Source organism: Amblyomma mixtum, chromosome 9 (assembly GCF_055824585.1).
Source record: "Amblyomma mixtum isolate Tamu chromosome 9, ASM5582458v1, whole genome shotgun sequence".
Classification (NCBI taxonomy): Eukaryota; Metazoa; Arthropoda; class Arachnida; order Ixodida; family Ixodidae; genus Amblyomma; species Amblyomma mixtum.
The window spans coordinates 78,857,456-78,877,577 of NC_143020.1; the positions used below are offsets into that span (position 1 = coordinate 78,857,456).

The window sequence follows — 20,122 nt, forward strand, 5'->3', positions numbered from 1 at the left end:
AGGCGAGCATGCTATGCACTCCGTCATGCCAGCTTTTTTTTTCTTTATTGCCTGACTTTTACAGAGAAAATTGGACAAACCAAACAATCAACAAAACACAATAAACGCTATGTACATACTCGTGGTCAGCCAGCATGCATCTGGCTTCATCTAATTAAAATTCAGGCAATGTACAGAGCTGCTCTAGTTTTGAGAGCCATTCCGGAGGGTCCGCAGCGGCCTTCTGAATGGCCAGAAACATGTCCATATTTTCGCGAAAGTAAATCCTGGCAGGTCTTGCGTCTCGGTCACAATGGTAGCCTGCCAATCTGGAGCGCCATATACAGTGGAGGCCTGTCAGCATTATTAAGTCGAAAGGCACCCCATCCTCATTTTCAACAGATAAGTACCGAATGCCGTACGGGTCTAGCGAAAATTCTTTCTTTAAGGTTCGCTGCAACACATCCCAAAAATAAACCCCTTCACGGTTAAGCATTCAAAAGCTGCACAGAATTTTTGCCGTCTTCATCTGGTCGTCTGACTGGGAGCGCTGCAGCCGGACCAACCTGTTCAGACGGGTACAGGAAGGTGGGCTGGGACTGGGCCATTTGTTTCTTCGGCAGCTGGTGAATCGTTTCTTGTTTTTTCGGGACACAAGAGACCCGTTTTTGCGCACTGTATGCCAAGTTAGGCTGCGGTGCCTGCTGCCGGAGTACGTAGTCGGAACTGCTGAGGTTTACAGTAGGGTCCGCGGTTTTTACCGAGAAATCGTTGCCAGTGTAAGATTTCTTTCCGCGCGGTTTTCGAATGACTTTTTGTCCACTGTGAAAAGAAAGAAACTGTACCGTGCTTTGTGCGATGTAGTTTTCCCCGTGCCCTTGTACAGGGCCTTGTACAGTGGAGGCCCAGACAAAGATGTTTTAAAGAGAGTGAAAAAAATGCACGTGCCGCCAGGAACAAAAACCTTCTTTTTCAAGCTGCACACCGGAACCTTACCGGTTAAAAAAATTTTAGAGGGAAAGGAATTCTTTTTACGCTGGGGATCTCACTGTTTAATTTGCAGGAAGCCGGAAACAATAGACCATGTTTTTTTACACTCCGCCATGCCAGCTCGATGCTTTGAAATGAACAAAAGCACGTCTAGTGAATACGGTATCTTCGCTCACTCCCATCCTCCTCCCTTCCCTTTCGGCGAGGTTTAGGTGTGCACCGAGATATGAGAGACAGATACATTTCCTTTCCTCAAAAACCAGTTTACTGACGAGCGAGGCATAGAACCGAATGGGCGATGACGTTCTATGGACTCCCTGGCAGCGTTGCAAGACGCTGTCGCGTTCCGCTCTTAGAGGCGAAGCTTAACATCTTAACCATACATCAGTGACAGCACTTTAGGTAAAGAAAGTGCACCCCCCCCCACCCCCCCTCCTGAATTTTGACGGGTTTCCTTTGAGATATGTGCGACAGTTACTGCGTAATTTCCTTTCCTCAAATACAATTTTCGTTTCTTCATTACGGGCCATCTTTGTCTTTCTTCTTTCACTCCCACTTCCTCGCTTCCTCTACGATGCGGTTCAGGTGTCCACCGAGATGACAGAGAATTACTGCGCCATTTCCTTTCCTCAAAAAGCGTTGCCTTCAAACGGCAAGGCATCGCGCCGAACGCGTGGTGGCGTTCCGTGGACTCCCTGGCAGCGCTACAACCCGCTGTCGCGTTGCACTCCTAAAGGCGAAGCTTAATCGTCATTAATTAGCAGTTAATTAGCATTCAGACACTAATTGGTAAATAATCATTAATTAGTGGTTTGTCATCACTTAGTAATTAGTACTCAATTACATGTGACGCCACCAGTGCCACAGAAGCAGGCAAAGTGGTGCGTAAAATGCTTTCGCCCCTACGCACTTTAGACAGTCAAAGTGCCCCCCGAATTTAGTGAAGCTACTGAAGGAGCATTCACTCAGCCGCGGCCATTTCTAAATATTTCATCCGTCGCAACAATTGCTGGGGTCAGCTGATTCCTGTGCTAGTACAATATCGGCCAAGAATTAAAGACAGGACTGCACTCATGTTGCACGAACTACAATGTCCTGCCATGTGTAAATAACTGTATTGCCCTACCTAGCGCTAATTCCCACCCAGACGCTGATTTGCAAGTAGGCCACTTTTTCCGATAAATCACTTTCTGCAATAATCTGTATAGTATTCCTTTGTAGCCGTATGATGCCTGTGTGGATGCCAATGGGTAATTACTCCCTTATTAAAACTCTACTCCATCTTGGGTGACTCTCCTAAACATTTTACCTAATAAATGCGTGTGTGCAACTTCACTGCTCTCACCTTGGCAAATTCGGCTCTCATGTCGTTTATCACGTTCCTGGCCTCTATAAGTTCCTGAGCGAGCTGCATTACAAATGAAGATACCGCGTAAGTATACATGGGCTTTTGTTTAAAGCAAAAAAGAAACACCGGCATGCACAGGCACATCGTCCTCATCACCATCATCATCAGCCTAACTACGCCCACTACAGGGCAAATGCCTCTCCCATGTCTCTACAATTAACCCAGTCCTTTGCCAGCTGCAGCCACCACGTCCACGCAAACTTCTTAATCTGATCCGCCCACCTAACTTTCTGCCGCCCCCTGCCACGCTTGCCTTCTCTTGGAATCCACTTCGTCACCCGTAAGGACCAGCGCCTATCTTGCCTTCGCATTACATGCGAAGGCAAGGCTATTTCTTCCTTGTGATTTTGACTAGAATGTCAGTAACGCGGGTTTGTTCCCTCACCCACTCCGCTCGCTTCCGGGCTTTTAGCGTTATGCACATAATTTTTTTCCATAGCTCGCTGCGTTGTCCTTAACTTAAATTCAGCCCTTTTCGTTAGCCCCCCGTTTCTACCCCATAGGTGAGTACGGGTAAAATACAAGTGTTGTATGGTTTTCTCTTGGGGGATGTCTATAACGCGACCCAGGCTAGGATGGGTTAGGAAGGGTGGGTGTTTTCTCGGGCTCAAGTCTACAACATTTTTTTGTTTTCAAAAGTTGCCTATGTCCTGAGGAAACAAGTGCAGGTAATGCACAGAATATTTCCTACCTTCGCATAGCGCTCCCAAAGGGATCACATGCGTAGTGACAACCTGCTTCCTTCCCTAGAGTCTGGTGGAATAGGCCTTGTTTACTTTTTCCTGCATCAGCTTGTTTCGAGATTTTTCTTTTTCGAATCGGGAAACCGTCCTTTTTTAATAGCCGTGCTATAAGGTGTCTTAGTGCTCATTTGCCTTCCCAATCGCCTAGACAGGCTTGAGGGGGGGTCTTTATGAGGATTCTTTAAGAAAGATGCTGACACCTTTATTTCTGATTTATTGGTTTATTGTGGTTTAACGTCCCAAAGCGACTCAGGCTATGAGTGGTGCCGTAGTGGAGAGCTCCGCAAATTTAAACCACGTGAGGTTCTTTAATGTACGCTGACATCGCACAGTACACAGGCATCTAGAATTTCGCCTCCATCTAAATTCCATTGCCACAGCCGGGATCGAGCCTGCGTCTTTCGGGTCAGCAGCCTAGCCCCATAACCACTGAGCCACCGCGGTGGCCTGACACATTTATTTCCTCACTGCGTGCTTTTCTTTAGATCACTTCTATAGCCTGCCCAGGAGGCAGACGACTCAGGTACTTACTGAGTTTTGTAGCGAGAGCTACACTAAGGCAGCCGCTTCGCTAGGCCAGCGTAGCTGCGCGCTGAGCTTTGTCATCACGCTCCGCCAGCTGTGCGCATGCGCGGAGTGACGTCATAGCACGCCGCTGGTGTGCGCGCCGCGCGCCTCGTCGCTGAGCCGACGACGAAGCAGAGGCCGCCTGCCTAGTCAGTTGTGCGCAAGTCTCACTACTTTACTGACCACCGGAGCGTCTTCTATGGTATAAACAATAAAGTTCAAGCCGTTACGTAAACCGTGTGTCTCACTTTCAAGCCAAACCTAAGCGCAGCCTGAGTTATGTACCTCTCGTTACTCTACCAGGTTTAACCAGAGCTAAACCATAGCCATTTTTTTTGTTTCCTATACCTTCATGTCGGCAACCTATTCTGGAGTTTCTTGACACCAAAGTTTTAAAACGTGTAACACTAATGTGGATTTCATCTGCTGCAAAAACGTTCTTCAAAGCAAGCATCGACGATGCCTTGCGAGGCATGGCTTCATGCTATGGACGGGGAATTGTCACCTGTGCAATACGCCAGAGAAATTGACCTTTGTTTTATTCTGTGCAGTGATACTGTGTTCTGCCGGGACATATTACAGCGAACACACAGCGAAGAAATCATTTAGGTGGTGAAGGTATGGAGAAATAAAGTGTGGCTGTGGTGTAGGGCTCCGAGATGAATTTCGAGTACTCTGGATTCTTCGACGCGCTCTGCCATCACACAGTACACGGGCGCTCTTATGCGACAGCGTTAAAGGCACCGTTACGCAGAAATTTCGGCGTCTGTGTTGTCGGTGTCGGCATTGTGAGCGAAATTCCACGGGCATACCTCTGGCAAGTAGTCCATAGAGAGCTACCTAGGAGGCAGGTTTGGCAGCTAGATCTTGTGACCTTGCAGTGCCATCCCGAGCTGCCCACCGGATAGTAAGCCAACTGACCACCGTGCCAGGTGTCAGTTAAATTAATGATTGGTCGCTCTGGAAGATCAACCTGAGCCGCACAAGGCCCACCGCTGGGAGCACCTGCCATCGCAGGGCAGTGGCGCATCACTTAACCGCTGCACCACTGTGCCAGGAGCGGTATGAGAAGTCCCAGGGATCGATGAATGTAATGCAGAGAATGACGTTCTGATTACAGTTAAAACCAGATTTAACGAAGTGAAGAGCAGGGAAGAATTATTTCGCTAAATCGGGAAATTCGTAAAAGCGAGTAAGGAATTTTTCCGCCCTTCGAATTATTAATTGATAACGTCGCGGCACCCAAAAGCTATAGCGTGGCATCGTATTTGCCGACAACCCGCGCCTGCGCATATGAAAAGTCTTTGGAAGCGGCCCGAATCACTTGTACCTAAAAGCGCCAGATGGTAAAACCGATTCCAAGTCACAGTGGGAAGCGCCGTCGAATGCCGAGTCCTTTGCTCCGCGCAGAGGCGCAGCTTGTGACCCCGTCAGAACAAAACCAGGGCTGCGACTTAGGCGCTTAGATAATATTATTGGTACAGTGCCAACAAATTGCGAGACAAAGTGGACAAAATAAACGAGGAATGATCTTTTTTTTTACTCAGTTATTCCCAGAAAATCTTCGTTATATCGGGTTTAGCCGTCGTTTGTTTCGTCAGTTCGGGTTATTGAGACACTGAACCCTATGGGTACTTGCCGAGGAATCAAAATTTGTCTGTTAGATTGGGAACTTTGTAAGAGTTTTCTTAGATCGTATTTTAACTGCATATGGAAACTGGCATATTACGTTATTGCGTCGTACCCTTAAGCCGGAGCTTAAGTGTCTCCTCAAACTTTTATCCCGTCGCCTCTGTTGAAATGCGGCCTTCGCGTATGGGCTCCGGTTCCGCTACCCCGTGCTCAGTAGCCTAACACGATGGTCACTGAACCAACCAGGAAGGCGCCTGTCCCGTACCCTGGCTGCCACGTGCAAGAAAGTATATAGTTTGGTTTATGGTTTATGGGGTTTAACGTCCCAAAGCGACTGAGGCTATATAGAAAAAAAGTATATAGAAAGTATATAGAAAAAAAGGTCACTTACGGCGTTAGGATCCATAGCCCGCTGAGGCGGCTCGTCAGTCACACAGGGCGGATTTCCCTTTAGAAAAAAGTCGTAGGAGCAGGAAAACGTCAGAAGAATCTACCTCCAGTCACAGAGTACGAATGGTCAATTTTAGGGAACGAAGACCAAATAAATACTGATTCTTCAGAGAACGAGAATCATCCTAATGATTAATTTAAGATGTAATTTGGAAGTGAAGGCGGATTGGGCGAGAGCAGCCATCAAATAAGACAACCGCCGACTCCGTGATACCACTACTGCAGAAGTAAGGGATTGCACTGAAGTTAGGAGCAATGTCTGCTAGGAGCTAGATCTCTCGCTCTAGTAGGATAAGAGAAGTCAGCTGAGCTTGACATTGATGACTGATCATTAATATTGATCGTTACTCGATGAGATTTATTTTTTTCCTTGCATCTCAGTGTCAACATAGAAACTAGTTAATACAGAGAGGAGACAGCGATATGTGTTGTTTTTAAGAGTGGCATTTCGCCTCCATCGAAGTGCGGTCGGGATCAAGCTCGCGTCTTTCGGGGTCAGCAGCCGAGCATCATAACCACTGAGCCACAGCGGCGGCTTTTTACAGAGTGGCGTAAAAGTAAAATTTCACATTTGATTGGTTCGTTGGTTTATGGGGTTTAATATCCCAAAATTTCACTTCTGGAGTCACACGCAATCCGTAGTAAACGTAAGCTGTTTTAATGACATGTTTCGAAAACTCGCACGCGCAAAAGCTCCTCCCAGCCTTCTTCAAACTCCTATCGATACAGTGTACAAGTAGAAGCATATTCACAGTAAAGCAATATTTGATGAGAGCTTGAATAATATGGTTCATCTTTACTCAAAGCACAACTAATCAAATAACGCTGGAATTAATAGCCTCAGGGAACATTTGTTTAAGCTCTGGAAATACTCAGGAAGCGAGAGTACCAGGAGAACTGAATAATAGACGAAAATTCTATTCAGTAGAAAGCACTGGACGGAGAGCCTAAATCTCATGGCTGATTCGTCATGTGAAGCGCTTTGTCACATTTTTCTTTTTCAGTATCTCCATAAAGGCAAAAAATATAAATCAGGCCACTAAGAGTGTGCAAGTTGAATTGGAGGTGGCCGATGCAATGACCGTCAAAATAAAGGTTAATGCTCTTACGGTGAGATTATCCGTCAATATCGCCGGTGTTTTCTCTTTTTCCGGCGCCAACCTCATCTGGAAGATAAATATATGAAAAGCATTTAGCGAGATGGCTCTCGGTGACGCCGCAAACGACAGCTGCTCTACGATTCAACGACACTGACATTCCAGTAGGGGCTGTCCCGGACGGAAGGCTTGCCGTCGGCGCCTTCCGAACTAACCTTGGGTATAATAGAGAATAAAAAGCATTGATAAGACAAGGAACTTGTATTTTAAACATGCGAAATTGATGTGCATCGATTTGCGCACATCCCAAACACGACCAAACTGGCCTGGATTTCCCCGGTTAGCGGCATCTGATATGACTAGCAGTTGTGGACCAGGACACAAGAATTACGAAGTAACAAAAACGAGAACGAATGCTCCTGACATCGTCGAGGTCACACTGACATGCGGTTTGTGACAAACAAACGGGAAAGAGACCAGCACCGATTTTCTTACAACAGAAAACTTGGGTGACTGGCCGGAAACCTCCGGGGTATCAAGACCTCGCTTGCCTATCTACGGTGGAAGGGAATAGTACAACTATATTCTATGAAGAATACGTCAAGCATGACCAAAAATACGCTATATTGCGCAAGATTTTTACCAGTTGGCTAGTAAATTGAAGTAATTATAGAGGCCGTCCCTGCTGGAATGGATCACGTTAAAAAAAAGTGCGTTTTTTCGAACTGAAATGATGTGAATGTTCGTAGTTAAGTAAAGTACCGGCTATTGTTTTTTTTTATTGAACTACTATAATAATTGTTTCGGATTAAATATTTTTTAAATATGCCGTGAGACTTATGGCTTTAAAGGTGCAGTCAAGAGGAATCTGAACTCGTCTTTTTGCCGCGGGAACTCAGTGTACACGTTCAGATCAATCTTAGAAACATCGATTTATTGCCCTGTGTGACCGATTTCCCTAATTAAATCGAATTAACGTCTGGCTCCCGCCTTTTTTTTTTAATTCTCCCCGTACGGTTGGCGGAGTCGACTAACGCGCGGAGTGCCTTTCACCCAGTCCCGTGGCGGCTTGCCGCCGCTCTACCATCGGCGGAGTAATACGTATTAGTCCGTAGAAGCAAATAGTCCGCGCGTATTTTTATTTCTGCAGGCTTATTTTGCGGCTATATTATCTCCGAATGAAACAATTTACTCACGGAAACCTAAAAAAAAAAAATAAGCGAATGCAAAGCCTCCACGGAGCTCGCTGAAAGGCACTCCACGTACTGGTCGACTCCGCCCTCCGTACGCTGAAAAATCAAAAGTAAAGGCGGGAGCCGGACGTTAATTCGATTTAATTAGGGAAATCGGCCACACAGAGCAATAAGTCGCAGTTTCTAAGAATGCTTGGAACGTATAGATTGAGTTCCCGCGACAAAAAAACGAGTTCAAATTCTTCTTCAGTGCACCTTAAACGGTAAAGAGGAAAAATATCGAGCAACATAATAACGGCCCGTCCGAAATGCTTCAAACGGAGTAGCGTTAGCGTGTACCTTTTCATTCGGCAAGAAGTGAAAAATCCTCAAATTTAAAAACCCCAAGTGAAGGCGTGTTCTGTGCGCCCGAATGCGCCGCGAGCATAGCGCCCTCATCCGCGACTCGGTAAAGCGCTGCCAGCTTCCCGCCTTCTGCGCTGTTGACAGCAGTACTTGGCGTTGCTGTTGGTTCTGGGACAAACGACAGCGGCTGCTGACGGCCAGGTTTTTGTGCGGTGTGTCGTCAGCTACGTTGCTGTTTTCTTAATATCCGCGTCAAGGTCTAAAACTCTCATGAATAAAATACTGGGTTCATAATGCTCAAAGTTGACTTGCTAAGGATTTTTTTCACACTGGCATTTCAGTCCTACAATATAGAAATGTAATTTATGTACTATTGTACAGAAGTTTCTGTAAATAGAGCAGGTGGTATTAACGCCACCGGTCCGCGTGTTTATTTATTGCACAGATTACATGGCCTGGATAGCTTCGACTTCAACCCCTTCAGTGCCCCTGGTGGCGGGACAAGAGCATACGTTTGATTATCAATGAATGCTACACTGACAAAATGCTCAAGGGTTTGCGGCGATGGGCGAATTATCTGAAGCGTCATGAATCAAACTGTCTTGTTTAGCCAGCGGTGATTCGGGTCGCACTGTAGAATGAAGCTTTTTCTTGTAATACCTGTCATGACAAGATTCTATTCTCCACTTGGACTTCCTCTGGCGGCTATTAGGAAGTTGTGTTGAAGTCTGAATTTCTTTGACAGTGGAATGTAATGAAGTTTTCCACCCCCGGCCTTTTCACAAGCTCGTAGTGCCATTTTGTGGAAACGACGCACTGTGTACGCAAAGAGCGTGTAACAACTGACGCTGTCAAAGCGCTCTGAGAAGCGTCGAATAAATCACACAAGGCGCTCTAAAGACATTGTCGAGAAAGGCTACACATTCGAATGTTCGGATCTCCCCCCCCCCCCCCCCCCATTGAGGAATTTCCTGTTTATCTTGGCACCTTTTGTCGCGGGAAGCTTCTCTATTAAGGAATTGCTCAAGAAAAAGAATGCACAGGGCTACACTTACCTCAGGGCTTAGTACCTGTTGCTTCTGTGTAGGGTCATCCTTTCGGGGACCTTTGCAATCTTTGCAATGTTGGAGGATGAGTTTCTTTGAGAACTCTTGATAACAACGGGGGCATTTAGCCATCTTCATTGAAGAAAACTGAAAAGGCACCGTGTAGAAAATAAATCCGGAAAAAGTTTGCCTCCAAAATCGCTTTGTGGATTCTCAATTAGTAGTACGCGCTTGAGATCCAAAAACTAAGTATGCAGCCGAAATCCTCAGAACGAATTAAACTGCAATAAAGACGGGAATATTTGAAGATTAACTAGCAATGATCTTATGAGACTAATGCTTTTCTACAAAAATTGATGTTTAGCCCGAGAGAAAGTTACTTGCCACGCGTCATGACCACGCGTCTAAACACTTCTACGTTTCTGAAATTAACTACATTAAGCAGCGACGAATAGTGAATGTGCAGGCCGATCCCAGTACCTCTGTACTGGGCTCAGTAAATACAGAGTAGAAGTTCGTAGAAATGAAGTGCACTGAGATTTTCACTTTCTTGTGGCCAAAAATCAGTGCGACTTTATTGCCCAAGGAGCGGCACAAATCCAAGCTTTTAATTTATAATAAGATGAATTACTTGCAAGTGATAGAAAACATCTGTTTATTAGAATCTCATCGGTATTAACCGGACTGTCCAGGCCTGCACGTTTACCTCAAATGCCTTCTTTGCTGATGTCCTAGTTCCCAGATAAAAATCGCTCTGTTCTTGGAACAAGCAGCTTCCGTCTGCATTTTATTTCTCACTTAGGTATCCACTGCAAACACTTTCCCGGCACTATATTTTAGTTGCCGTATCGATACAAGAAGTAACTCGTAAATAAAATGTTAACCACTTAACGGAACCATTTTTGTTTTCGTAAACGGTACCCAAATAGTTTCATACCCATGCTGTCATCTTTCGGCAAACCCTCCAAAATGTTCGTGGAGACGTACTCACTTCAACCGGACACAGAATGCCAGAAAATACACGACAGTCTGGATTCATCATGAGCCAGGAATGGCCACCTACGACAGGCCTGACTCGGCCGAATCCGCTAAGAGCTTAATAGCAGCAAAAAAATACCGGGGCTATTACCGGAAGAGAAGCAGGCTGGTCAGTGTCGGCCGGAGCCTCTGCAATCTCGCCGCAAGAGCATCGGTAGAGGTGGGCCTAGGAGAAAATTGACAGGAATCTTTTCGGCAGAAGGAAAAGGGTACTTAAGAGGAGTGTGCACAAAATTCCCACAAAATGAGTTCGTGGGTTTATAGGCGTTTGCGTCCCAAAGGGACTGAGGTTATGAGGGTCATCGAATGCAAAGGCTCCGGAAATTTTGATCTCCTGTGCTTCTTCATTGTGCACTCACTTCGCACAGTACACGGGCCTCTACGATTTTGCCTGTATCGAAATTGAAACGCCGTGACCAGGATCGAACCCGCGTGTTTTGAGTCAGCGGCCGCGCGCCATAACCACTAAGCCAACGTGGCGGCTCCACACTGAATTATTACGAAACAAAATTAAAGAAATCCTGTAAAAAAAGCTTTAAATAATGGAGGCACAACTCCCGAAAGTAAAGCATAAACCTTCATTGTCAAATTGTGCGAAACAACATCGTTCTGACGTTTGCTGCAGCTGATAGGTGGTGTGAGGGTGTGCCTATATATCACGTGTTTGTTTCAGTAACGAATCAGTTGTTAGTAGCACGTTATCCTGTCCACCTTTCTCGTGAGTATCTTGTGTTTTGCGCTAACTTTTGTACGAAAAACAAGCATGGAGGGATGAGTTTACACATATACACATAGCGCAGTGTGTCCTGCTTCCTGTGCTTGTTGTTTCGCGCAATTTGACAATGAAAGGTTTATGCTTTTCTTCCGAGAGTCTCTCTTGGAAGTTTTTGAGACACTTTTCGTAAAAGTGCAGTTTGAAATTAGAAAGAAAGTGCCTGGAAAGTCAGTTTAGGCACTGTTCACATGTGAACTGCTTGCAAAGAGCTTGTCTCGGTTTGTTCCGAGCAAAGATCGCAGTGTTTAACACATGTATACCGCAAAACAAAACTGTCAAAGCACCAAAAAATTATTGCCGAGGAGCCTTACATACCTTGATGGAATTGAAAGTTATTAGTACTGGATTTTCTGGAGCGGCGTAGGGGCAGATAACTTTCAGCGCTTTGATTTTGTCCCGGGTCGATCGATCTACAGTGAGCTTGAGTACAAGAAAAAATGAGTATGAATCAGATATGTGTAAACGAATCACGAGGATATTAAAGTAAACAAGAAAGCAAAGGTTAGTGGTTATTGTGAAAACAAACCTTTGTCTCTAAGAAAATTTCGCTCGACTAACGGAAGGAGGGTCCATGGTGGTTCAGGGTTGTTTTTTGGCAACTGCGGAGCAACTTACTTTGATTGCGCACACACGCGGAAGTAAGAAAAGTGTACTATAACGATAAGAAAGAGGACACTTAAATTTTTCCGTAAACCGCACTTGGACGGTTTAGTATTTCATTTAATTGGTTACGTCGACGCAAAAATAGCAACAGCTCCAAGGGGATTGTCACAGGTGAATCGCTCCTAAATAGGCTGCAGAGCGCACTAGTTACACCTTCTAACTACATATGGCTGCCCGGGTTTGCTGCGAAATACTCCGAACTGCTCAGGGTGGTCACTGTTGAATGTTTTGACAACATCCTAGCAGCAACAAAAGAGTGCTTTGCTCGAAGTTCAATTAGTATACTACAGAGCTTACAGAGACAGCGAAAACTATTCTACTCAAAAATGGATAAGGACGGTAGACTTGATGCAGCTGTCTATGAAGGCTGAAAGGAAAAGCCAGTCCTTATAATTGCGCCCGAAGGTGCTTCTTTTTAATGTCGAGCTGGAGTTCGGGCTAGTTGATTGGCTTTTAGAAATGAAAAACAGCACAACCTATAAACAGGGACACTAGAGACATGTAGAAGATCCGTGCTCAGCCTTGTCTCTGTGTCACTGGCGTCCCTGTGTTTGCGGTGCGCAGTTCTTAATAAATCTTTTAATGACTTTAAAACTGCCACAAATTATCTGATTTATCAATTGCGAGGTTAAGACACCCTAGAAAACTATCGCCGTACATGGGCTGTTTGCTTCAATGAATATTCTTATAGTGAATTAAGAATTAAGATATTTTGTATCTGGAGTCAAGCAAAAAAAACCAAATACAGCAATTAACTGACCCGAAGGACATTTTTTGAAAGTTTCGGCAAGTTTCAGGCAATCACAATATAGTGTTTCCAATTCTTCCTGTGCATAAGACAGGCATCGGGCAAGGAGCTTCAAGCGAAAAAAGGCCGGCTTTCAGCCTAGAGAAATCTTTGGAATCTTTACACAAGGATTACGGGGTTCATATCATAACGGAATAACAACTAATTTGCACCCACCTAAGCGCAGCAAAACGGACGTAAAGGCAAGCCATACAGCTTTCTCAGAAACATCGTAGTTAAAGAACAATTCATTCTGGTCCCGGGTTCGAACCCAGGACCACTGCTTCAGCAGACAGCCGCTCTACGCTAACAGGCGCGTCAAGCTTGTCGTAGGGTGAGAGCAAATTGATCAGTAGCTCGAAGTGAGGAGAGAGCTACTCGCTTATTACAAACCTACTCCGCCTTGGGAGATTCCATTGCACATTTGACCAGGACGCTCGCATCACCATATAAGTCCACATATAGAAGGTGTTCTTCACCTTCTGGTTCCAAGCCGGAGCACAAAGTTGCGCTGCACCTTCAAGTCCATGAGAGTTTAGATTCGAATCAATGAAGGAAAAAAAACCCCGGTAAGACTAGGGCAAAGTTGTTGCTCAGTTGTGCCATTCAGCCTGAGGACATCATCATCATCATCCTCACTTGTGAGACGTGGAATTTCCTTTCGCACGTGTAGCACTCAAACATATCCCCGTTGCTGAGCATCTTCATGCAGGAAGTGCAGTATCCATGAGCCTCTGGATCTCTGTGCAGGATGGCCGACACATTGTCGCACTGTGCGCACACAGCATTCGACGGTAAGTCATCGCAGAAGGACACAACTATATCTTCGGGGATATCGGGCGCGAAACCACGGACCCGCACCTTGGTTGGCATAGTTCTGCAAATATTTCGACACATAATTGCACCGAAACTTCTGTTTGAGATAGGTGTACAAATTAAAGCGCTATAAACTCGATTTCTGTAGTTCGTGTGAAGTGGACCAATAAACATTTTGTGCTTTCACGACTACTTGATCTGCAGTAAAATTGACAGTAAAAGAGGAAATGACACAGGCGGCAGCGTATGGAGGTGTATTCCGCTCAGCGTTCTTTTAAAGATAAAGTGCTTTATAGCTCTTCTATCGCAGTCAGCTAATCTTTAAAGTGACCACTTTCAAAAACATCTGCCTTTACTTGAATTATTTACCTCGTTCAGCAGTAGAAAAAGTAAAAAGAAACCTTGCAGACTGTAGAAATATCCTGCTGGAAGAAATGCAGTACCATGTTGCATTCTGTTTTCGGAGCATCTAAAGAGACAAGTATTCTATCATGCTATAAGCAGCACTTTTAAATGCATGGGTTTTTATCTGCTGTCCAGTAAAGCCTAGGATTTTATTGATGAATTGGAGGGCATTCTGCATGCTGGACACTGGCCTGTTCCACAACTTTCGGCATCTGCAGCGGTGGGCATATAAGAACAGGCGCAAAGCAGCCCTTATGAAAAGGTCTTTCGGCTCTCTATAGATTTCTTATAGACAATTACCTTCTTATAGGTATTTACTTTTGTCTGTTCATACTATACTCTACAGACTACTACTACAAGTGTGTAAAGTCTACTACAAGTCTACTGGTTGGTTGGTTTATGGGGTTTAACGTCCCAAAGCGACTAAGGCTACGAGAGACGCCGTAGTGGAGGGCTCCGGAAATTTCAACCACCTGGGGTTCTTTAACGTGCACTAACATCGCACAGTACACGGGCCTCGAATTTCTCCTCCAAAGAAATTCAGCCGCCGCGACCGGGATCGAACCCGCGTCTTTCGGGCCAGCAGCCGAGCACCATAGCCACTGAGCCACCGCGGCGGCTAAGTCTACTGCAAGTGTGTAGCTATAAATCTATAGATTGTCTACAGCAGTTGCATTACCTATAGACTATACTATACAATCTGTCTATACAATGTCTACAGACTTTAAAAACTAAACTCTGTAGACAACAGAGACTGTTAAAATAAGTTTTTTACAAGGGAGGCCCATGCAGACCTTGGTAGAGGTGCACGAGTACAGCTGTGTGGTAGGAACGAGAAAAATGAATGGACGTGGGACACCAGACTTGAAAAAACGAACATGTATCAAACAATACATTCCTTTCATGAAAAAAAAAACATTAGGAATTTTTGTCATAGTGCATTGCGATTTGTAGAATCAAAGAAGAGTGCGGGCTAAAGATGAGAGAAAAATGCCTCTACCATTCTTATTTTCATTCATTTATTTATTAATCAACTCCCTCTGCTAGAGATCTTGCTGAGTCCAGCTCCTGCGTGCGTTATGCTTGTCCTGTTTCTTTTTCGTCTTTCTGCTTTCTCATAAAGATTCTCTTCCCCAGCATTCTGCTATCTCTATTTATTACTTAATTTATCTATTGATTTTTCCCCAGAAAACAAAACCAAACAAACAAGGAAAAAATCTCAAAAACTCTCTATGCACCCCTCTTCTTGGCCGATCCCCCACTGTGGGTATGCGCCATCCTATGAGGTGAACAACAACAACAACAACAACTGCTTTACTGTATCGCAGGAGAGTCATTTTAAGATTACCCCCGAAAACTTGTGTCATTCGCAAAAGTATTCTCCGCCCCCCTCACCAACATGCATTTAACAGTTTGGACCTCTCTCGATAGGAGTAATTTTGACTGCGGAGGAATTTTTCAGTGACGACGTACAACACCAACCGCCGACATCATTTAGCCTTGAAGGAGGCGGTCACCCAAGTGAAAAACTCCTTTTGTAGTCAATCCGAATGTTTATACTCTGCACCACGTGACTGCAGCGGTGGCAGTGATAGCGACACGGCCCTCAATTGCTGAGAGAGCCATAACCCTCAAAACTAACCAGTGCGAAGGCGCAAGCTAGATCAGCCGCCTTTGGCTGAAAGCTAATTTTCCCAGGCATTTCAGGATGTTTAGTAACCACTGGGTTAGTTCGAAGAAGCAAAATTAAAAACACAGGAAGGTCTCATGCTATAGATATTGTGACGAAGACGAAGCTGGCAGTGGCGCGGGACGGAGCGCCCGCGCTAGGCCAGCGGCCATTAAATCATCTCATAGCCATGGTTCACCACGTCTCATTCTTCGGCTGGCCGCCGCGTAACAATATGAATGGCAAAGATGCCTGATTCAAATATGTCATCGCGTTAGCATGTAATGCGATCGGGCATGGAACTTTCTATGAATACCCCCAAATATTAACGGAGTGCTGTTCACGTTTCGATCCACTAGATTTTCTACTCCTTAGCTACGTACGAGGTGTGTTAATGTGCGATAGCAAAGTTCAACAGCGGTGAGAAATCGATAACATGAGCCGCATATGTGCACTAAACGACGCAACGACGCCCTATACGCCCTGTTTTCTCAAGACTTCGTGATGATTAGGAGGTTTAGCCATTCAGAGACACGCTTGTAGTCGATTGTGTGATAGAAACGGAGTTTCGTAGTGCCACAGACTGGGCACGTTTTGATCTAAAATAAATGACGTAAAAAGTACGGCCTAGGTTTTTGTGCTTGTGCAGCAGTAACAAGACATCTTTATTAATGCGAAAGCATTACTAGGCTATGTAAACACCGGAAGTGTCCGCGAAACGTGGACGCGAAATGTGTGCACAGAAAGTGTCGCCTGATTTGACGTCTTCAGCTGCTGGCACCAGCAGTCATGACCAAATCTTTGTAACACTTGGCACAAAAATGGTGCAATTTCAGCTTCATGGCCATGTCAGTCATGGTCGTGTGAGTCATGTATGAAGACTGACATTGTCATAGAAAAGATGCTGAGTTAAGGTCACGATAAGTGCTATCATGTGTCACAAAATGGGTCACAAAAAGTTTAAGGCGCGGTTGAGGTGTCCACCAAGATGTCAAGATCTGAGAGCTACTGCGCCCTTTCCTTTCCTCAAAATGTTTCCTTACCCAAAAAAAACAGGCTTTCATTCCTCCACGTAAGCTGACTTAAGTGCGCGCAGAATTTTATCATAGACAGAACTGAATGATCAAATCAAGAGTTAGGCTATACACAGCATAACGTATCGGACAGAGGTACAAGGTTTATGGGGGTTTAACGTCCCAAACCGATTCAGGCTACGAGGTACGCCGTAGTGAAGGGTAGTTTAACCATCTGGGGTAGTTTAACGTGCACTGACATTGCACACTACGCGGGCCTCTTGAATTTCGCCTCTATCGAAAATCGACCACCGCAGCCGGGATCGAAAGCGCGTCTTTCGGCTTTTTTTTTCCGCAAAAAAACAAACAAAAAGAAGACACGAACTGCGCAGGCAGGTAATCCTCAGTAGCGTGAATACACACGGCCGAGCAAGAAGAGGTATGTTTTAACGGCAATCCGATATTTAAAAAAAAACGACGCTTTGGTGCGCTTTGCTATTGCAAGCAGATTTCGCGAGGTCTAATACACAGCGGGGACGAAACTATCCTTGACTGGTTTCTAGAAACTCGACATCTCGTTTAAGATACGGTTGAACTGGCGACAGGACTGCCCCGCGAGTCATTAAATACACCAGTTTTTAAGAAGAGTTGTGAGCATGGCTGTAATAGTGAGATATGCACCTAAAGGTGGTTGGGTGACAATGGCTACATCCTACGCTCGAAAAAAGATGACGTGAGAACTCGGCGTGCAAGAAGGGTCCGTCGCTCACGGCGTTGGTGAGAGATAGGTGTTTGCGATTTCAACAAGGGAAGTACAGCCGGCCAAATCTTTAGCTGGCGTGCGTTACGGTCGCGTTTTCAGTGATCCTGCAGCTTGTTACGGAGCAAACTTGCGAAAATATCCAATCTAAGCAATGGCTCATTGAGACTGTGCTTAATACTGAGCTTTTCGCAAATTTGCTTCCTCGCAAAGCGCAGGAGCACAGAAAAGGCGGCCGTCACGCACGCCAGCTAAAGATTTGGCCGGCTGTACAAGGAGACTGAAGTAAGCATATGAATTTTGAGTTTTGACAGAGGGAAGAAAACAACATACCTTCTTCTTGAGACCTAAGCGCTGCGTCGAGCACAAGGGCGGAACTACCGAGGTCCGATATGAGCTGGCGGTTTCTATAGCGACGAATGATAAGCTCCCGGGAGACTTTCTCTGTTTTTGTGTTTACTTCTCCTTTTGTACGCACACTCAAAAGGCGCTCGCAGCGGAAATAGACCGGAGAGGACGGGCGCTTATCAGGGCCGGTTCGCGAAGCGACCGAGGTCTGTGTATTGCATGGTAGCGGAAGGAAGGAACGAAAGCTTCGCAAACCCTATTGCCAGTGACATCAATTTCGAAGTGCTATTGAAAAGACACCAAAGCAGTGCTGCGGCTCTGTCAAACAAGTTACAGAAAACAATATTTAATATAAATAAATAATGTGACTTAGCAATTATAGTGATTTATATTGTTTCGCTTAGAAAAGAACACCTCATATATGTTTAAGTAATATTTATTACAGCTTGTTTCTAGCGCCCTCTCTTGATCTTGTCTACCCGGAAGGCGGCTTAGCGCACTCAGCGCGCGCATAGAGTTAATATAACCAACTCCAGAGGAAAACCTGACCATTGAGCCCATGCGTACCAGTCATGGAGGAAAAAAAACTGAGGAGGGAGCGGCCGGCGACAACCTTGAAGCCTAGTCTTAACAAGTAAAGATAGAGTAAAAAAAGAGAGTGTGTCCCCCCGTGATCACACCACGTGATAGCGTGCGGTAAAATCTAGCCCCGCTGCGCGCGCGCATGCGCAGATTAGCACGGCAGACTGGCAGTAGATCAACCTCCTTGCTGTAGACGCCCGCGCCGCGGGTCGCACATACGCGCGCACTAAAACCTACCAGAATCAAAACATAAAGGACAGACTCGGAGAGCGAAAAACTGAGGGAGGAAACGGCTTCGTAAACACTCGGCTTGCGAACGCTGGTCGCGTGACGTCACGCTCCCTCTGTTTTTTTTCCTCCATGGTACCAGTGGACAACGGATGAACGCCGCCATGATCCAGCGGTTTGTTTGTGTTGCCAGCTGGTTACACACTTGCTAAACCTGGACAAAGAACAAAGTTGGAACCTGGCTACGTAGTCCGTGGGAAGATGGCGGTATGCAGAGGAGCTTTCGACTGCTCTAAACATGCTGTAAACAACGAAAAAATCGTCGCGTTTAGATTGTTTCTAATATTATGCAGTGTCGCATAAGGATTGTAATTTCATATAGGTGGCTTGTGTCTTCTGAATTGTTATTTGAAGGCAAGTGCCCCGATTGCGACGCGCTTGGAGTGTATTTCGTCCGTAGAGCGCGTGGGAGCTTGCATGTCCTCTGTTGCCGAGTGCAAATACACGTCGAAAATTTGCTTTAGCCTCGAAAGGACGAACGCAATTCGCAAAGGAAATGAATGCCTAAGGTGAATAGAGCAGCTGCTCTGCCTGGTTTCTTTTGAATGTTCAGTGTTTTTTTATGTTAAATGTCGAAGGTTTGTTAAACTACCGCGGGCCTTTCGCATTTTTTTTTATCTTTGTCCTTCGGCGAGGAAGTAGTAGTAGTAGTAGAAAACTTTTATTTAGATCTTTTAAGAGATTCGCGGTTTCGAAGCCTCCGTCGTCTTTCGTGGCGCCGGCGACTTGAGGCTTCTCTTCAGCAAGGTTGGGCCCCTAGTCCAGGGCTCCACTGAGTCGCGCTGCATCAGTAGCGTGCCGCACTAAGGCCCTTTGGGCCGCGAGCTCGCTGCTGGTGAGCCGGCTCTCTCATTGCTCCGCACTCGGGAATTCGTGTTGGTGGAATGCTTTATTTCGTTCGCACTCCCATGTGATGTGGTATAGTGTGGGTGTGTCGCCGCACCAGGGGCAGTTTGCTCTGTATTATGTTGGTGACATCTTGTTATAGATGTACAAGTTGGGGAAGGAGTTTGTTTGTAGCCTACGCCAGCCGACTGCTTCCTCCCTCGTGAGGGCTTTGTGTGGTGGTGGGTACTTGAATCTAGTCCATCTGTATAGTTGTAATGTCTCTGTGTATCCCCCCTCGCATGCTAGTAGCTGAAGCTCCAGAACATCTGACATGCCTGCTCGGTATGTAAGCCCTCGAGCTAGGCTGTCTGCTGTTTCGTTCCCCGCTACGCCTGCGTGGCCTGGGACCCAGATTATGTGTTGTATGGGTGTCTTCTCAGCAGAGGCTGCTGCCCCACTGATTATCCTGAGGGCCATGCCGCTAATTCTGCCCTTCGTATAGTTTTTACACGTGTCTTTCGAGTCTGTTAAGATGTTTAGGGATCGGCCTTTCCTATAGCCTTCTGCTACCGCCAGCGCGACGGCAATTTCCTCGGCCTCCGTTATGCCCACGACCTCCACTGAGGCGCATGTGGCCATGTCTCCTGTGCTATTAACTACCACCGTAGCGGCTAAGCGCTTCCCTGCATGTACGTACATG

The 20,122-nt window shown here is 45.8% G+C and overlaps 1 protein-coding gene across 1 annotated transcript in view; it reads right to left on the reverse strand.

Moving 5' to 3' along the window:
* LOC149329832 (uncharacterized) overlaps positions 1 to 20,122 on the reverse strand; it is a 49,324-nt gene that overhangs the window by 20,507 nt on the left and 8,695 nt on the right. The window contains exons 2-9 of the mRNA XM_089560532.1: positions 13,353 to 13,590; positions 11,579 to 11,683; positions 10,580 to 10,654; positions 9,460 to 9,597; positions 7,025 to 7,081; positions 6,879 to 6,935; positions 5,711 to 5,767; positions 2,315 to 2,377 (exon numbers count right to left, since the gene is read on the reverse strand). Coding sequence (XP_089416658.1) covers positions 2,315 to 2,377; positions 5,711 to 5,767; positions 6,879 to 6,935; positions 7,025 to 7,081; positions 9,460 to 9,597; positions 10,580 to 10,654; positions 11,579 to 11,683; positions 13,353 to 13,586 — 786 coding nt within the window. The 5' untranslated portion in view covers positions 13,587 to 13,590. The remainder of the gene's footprint in view (positions 1 to 2,314; positions 2,378 to 5,710; positions 5,768 to 6,878; positions 6,936 to 7,024; positions 7,082 to 9,459; positions 9,598 to 10,579; positions 10,655 to 11,578; positions 11,684 to 13,352; positions 13,591 to 20,122) is intronic.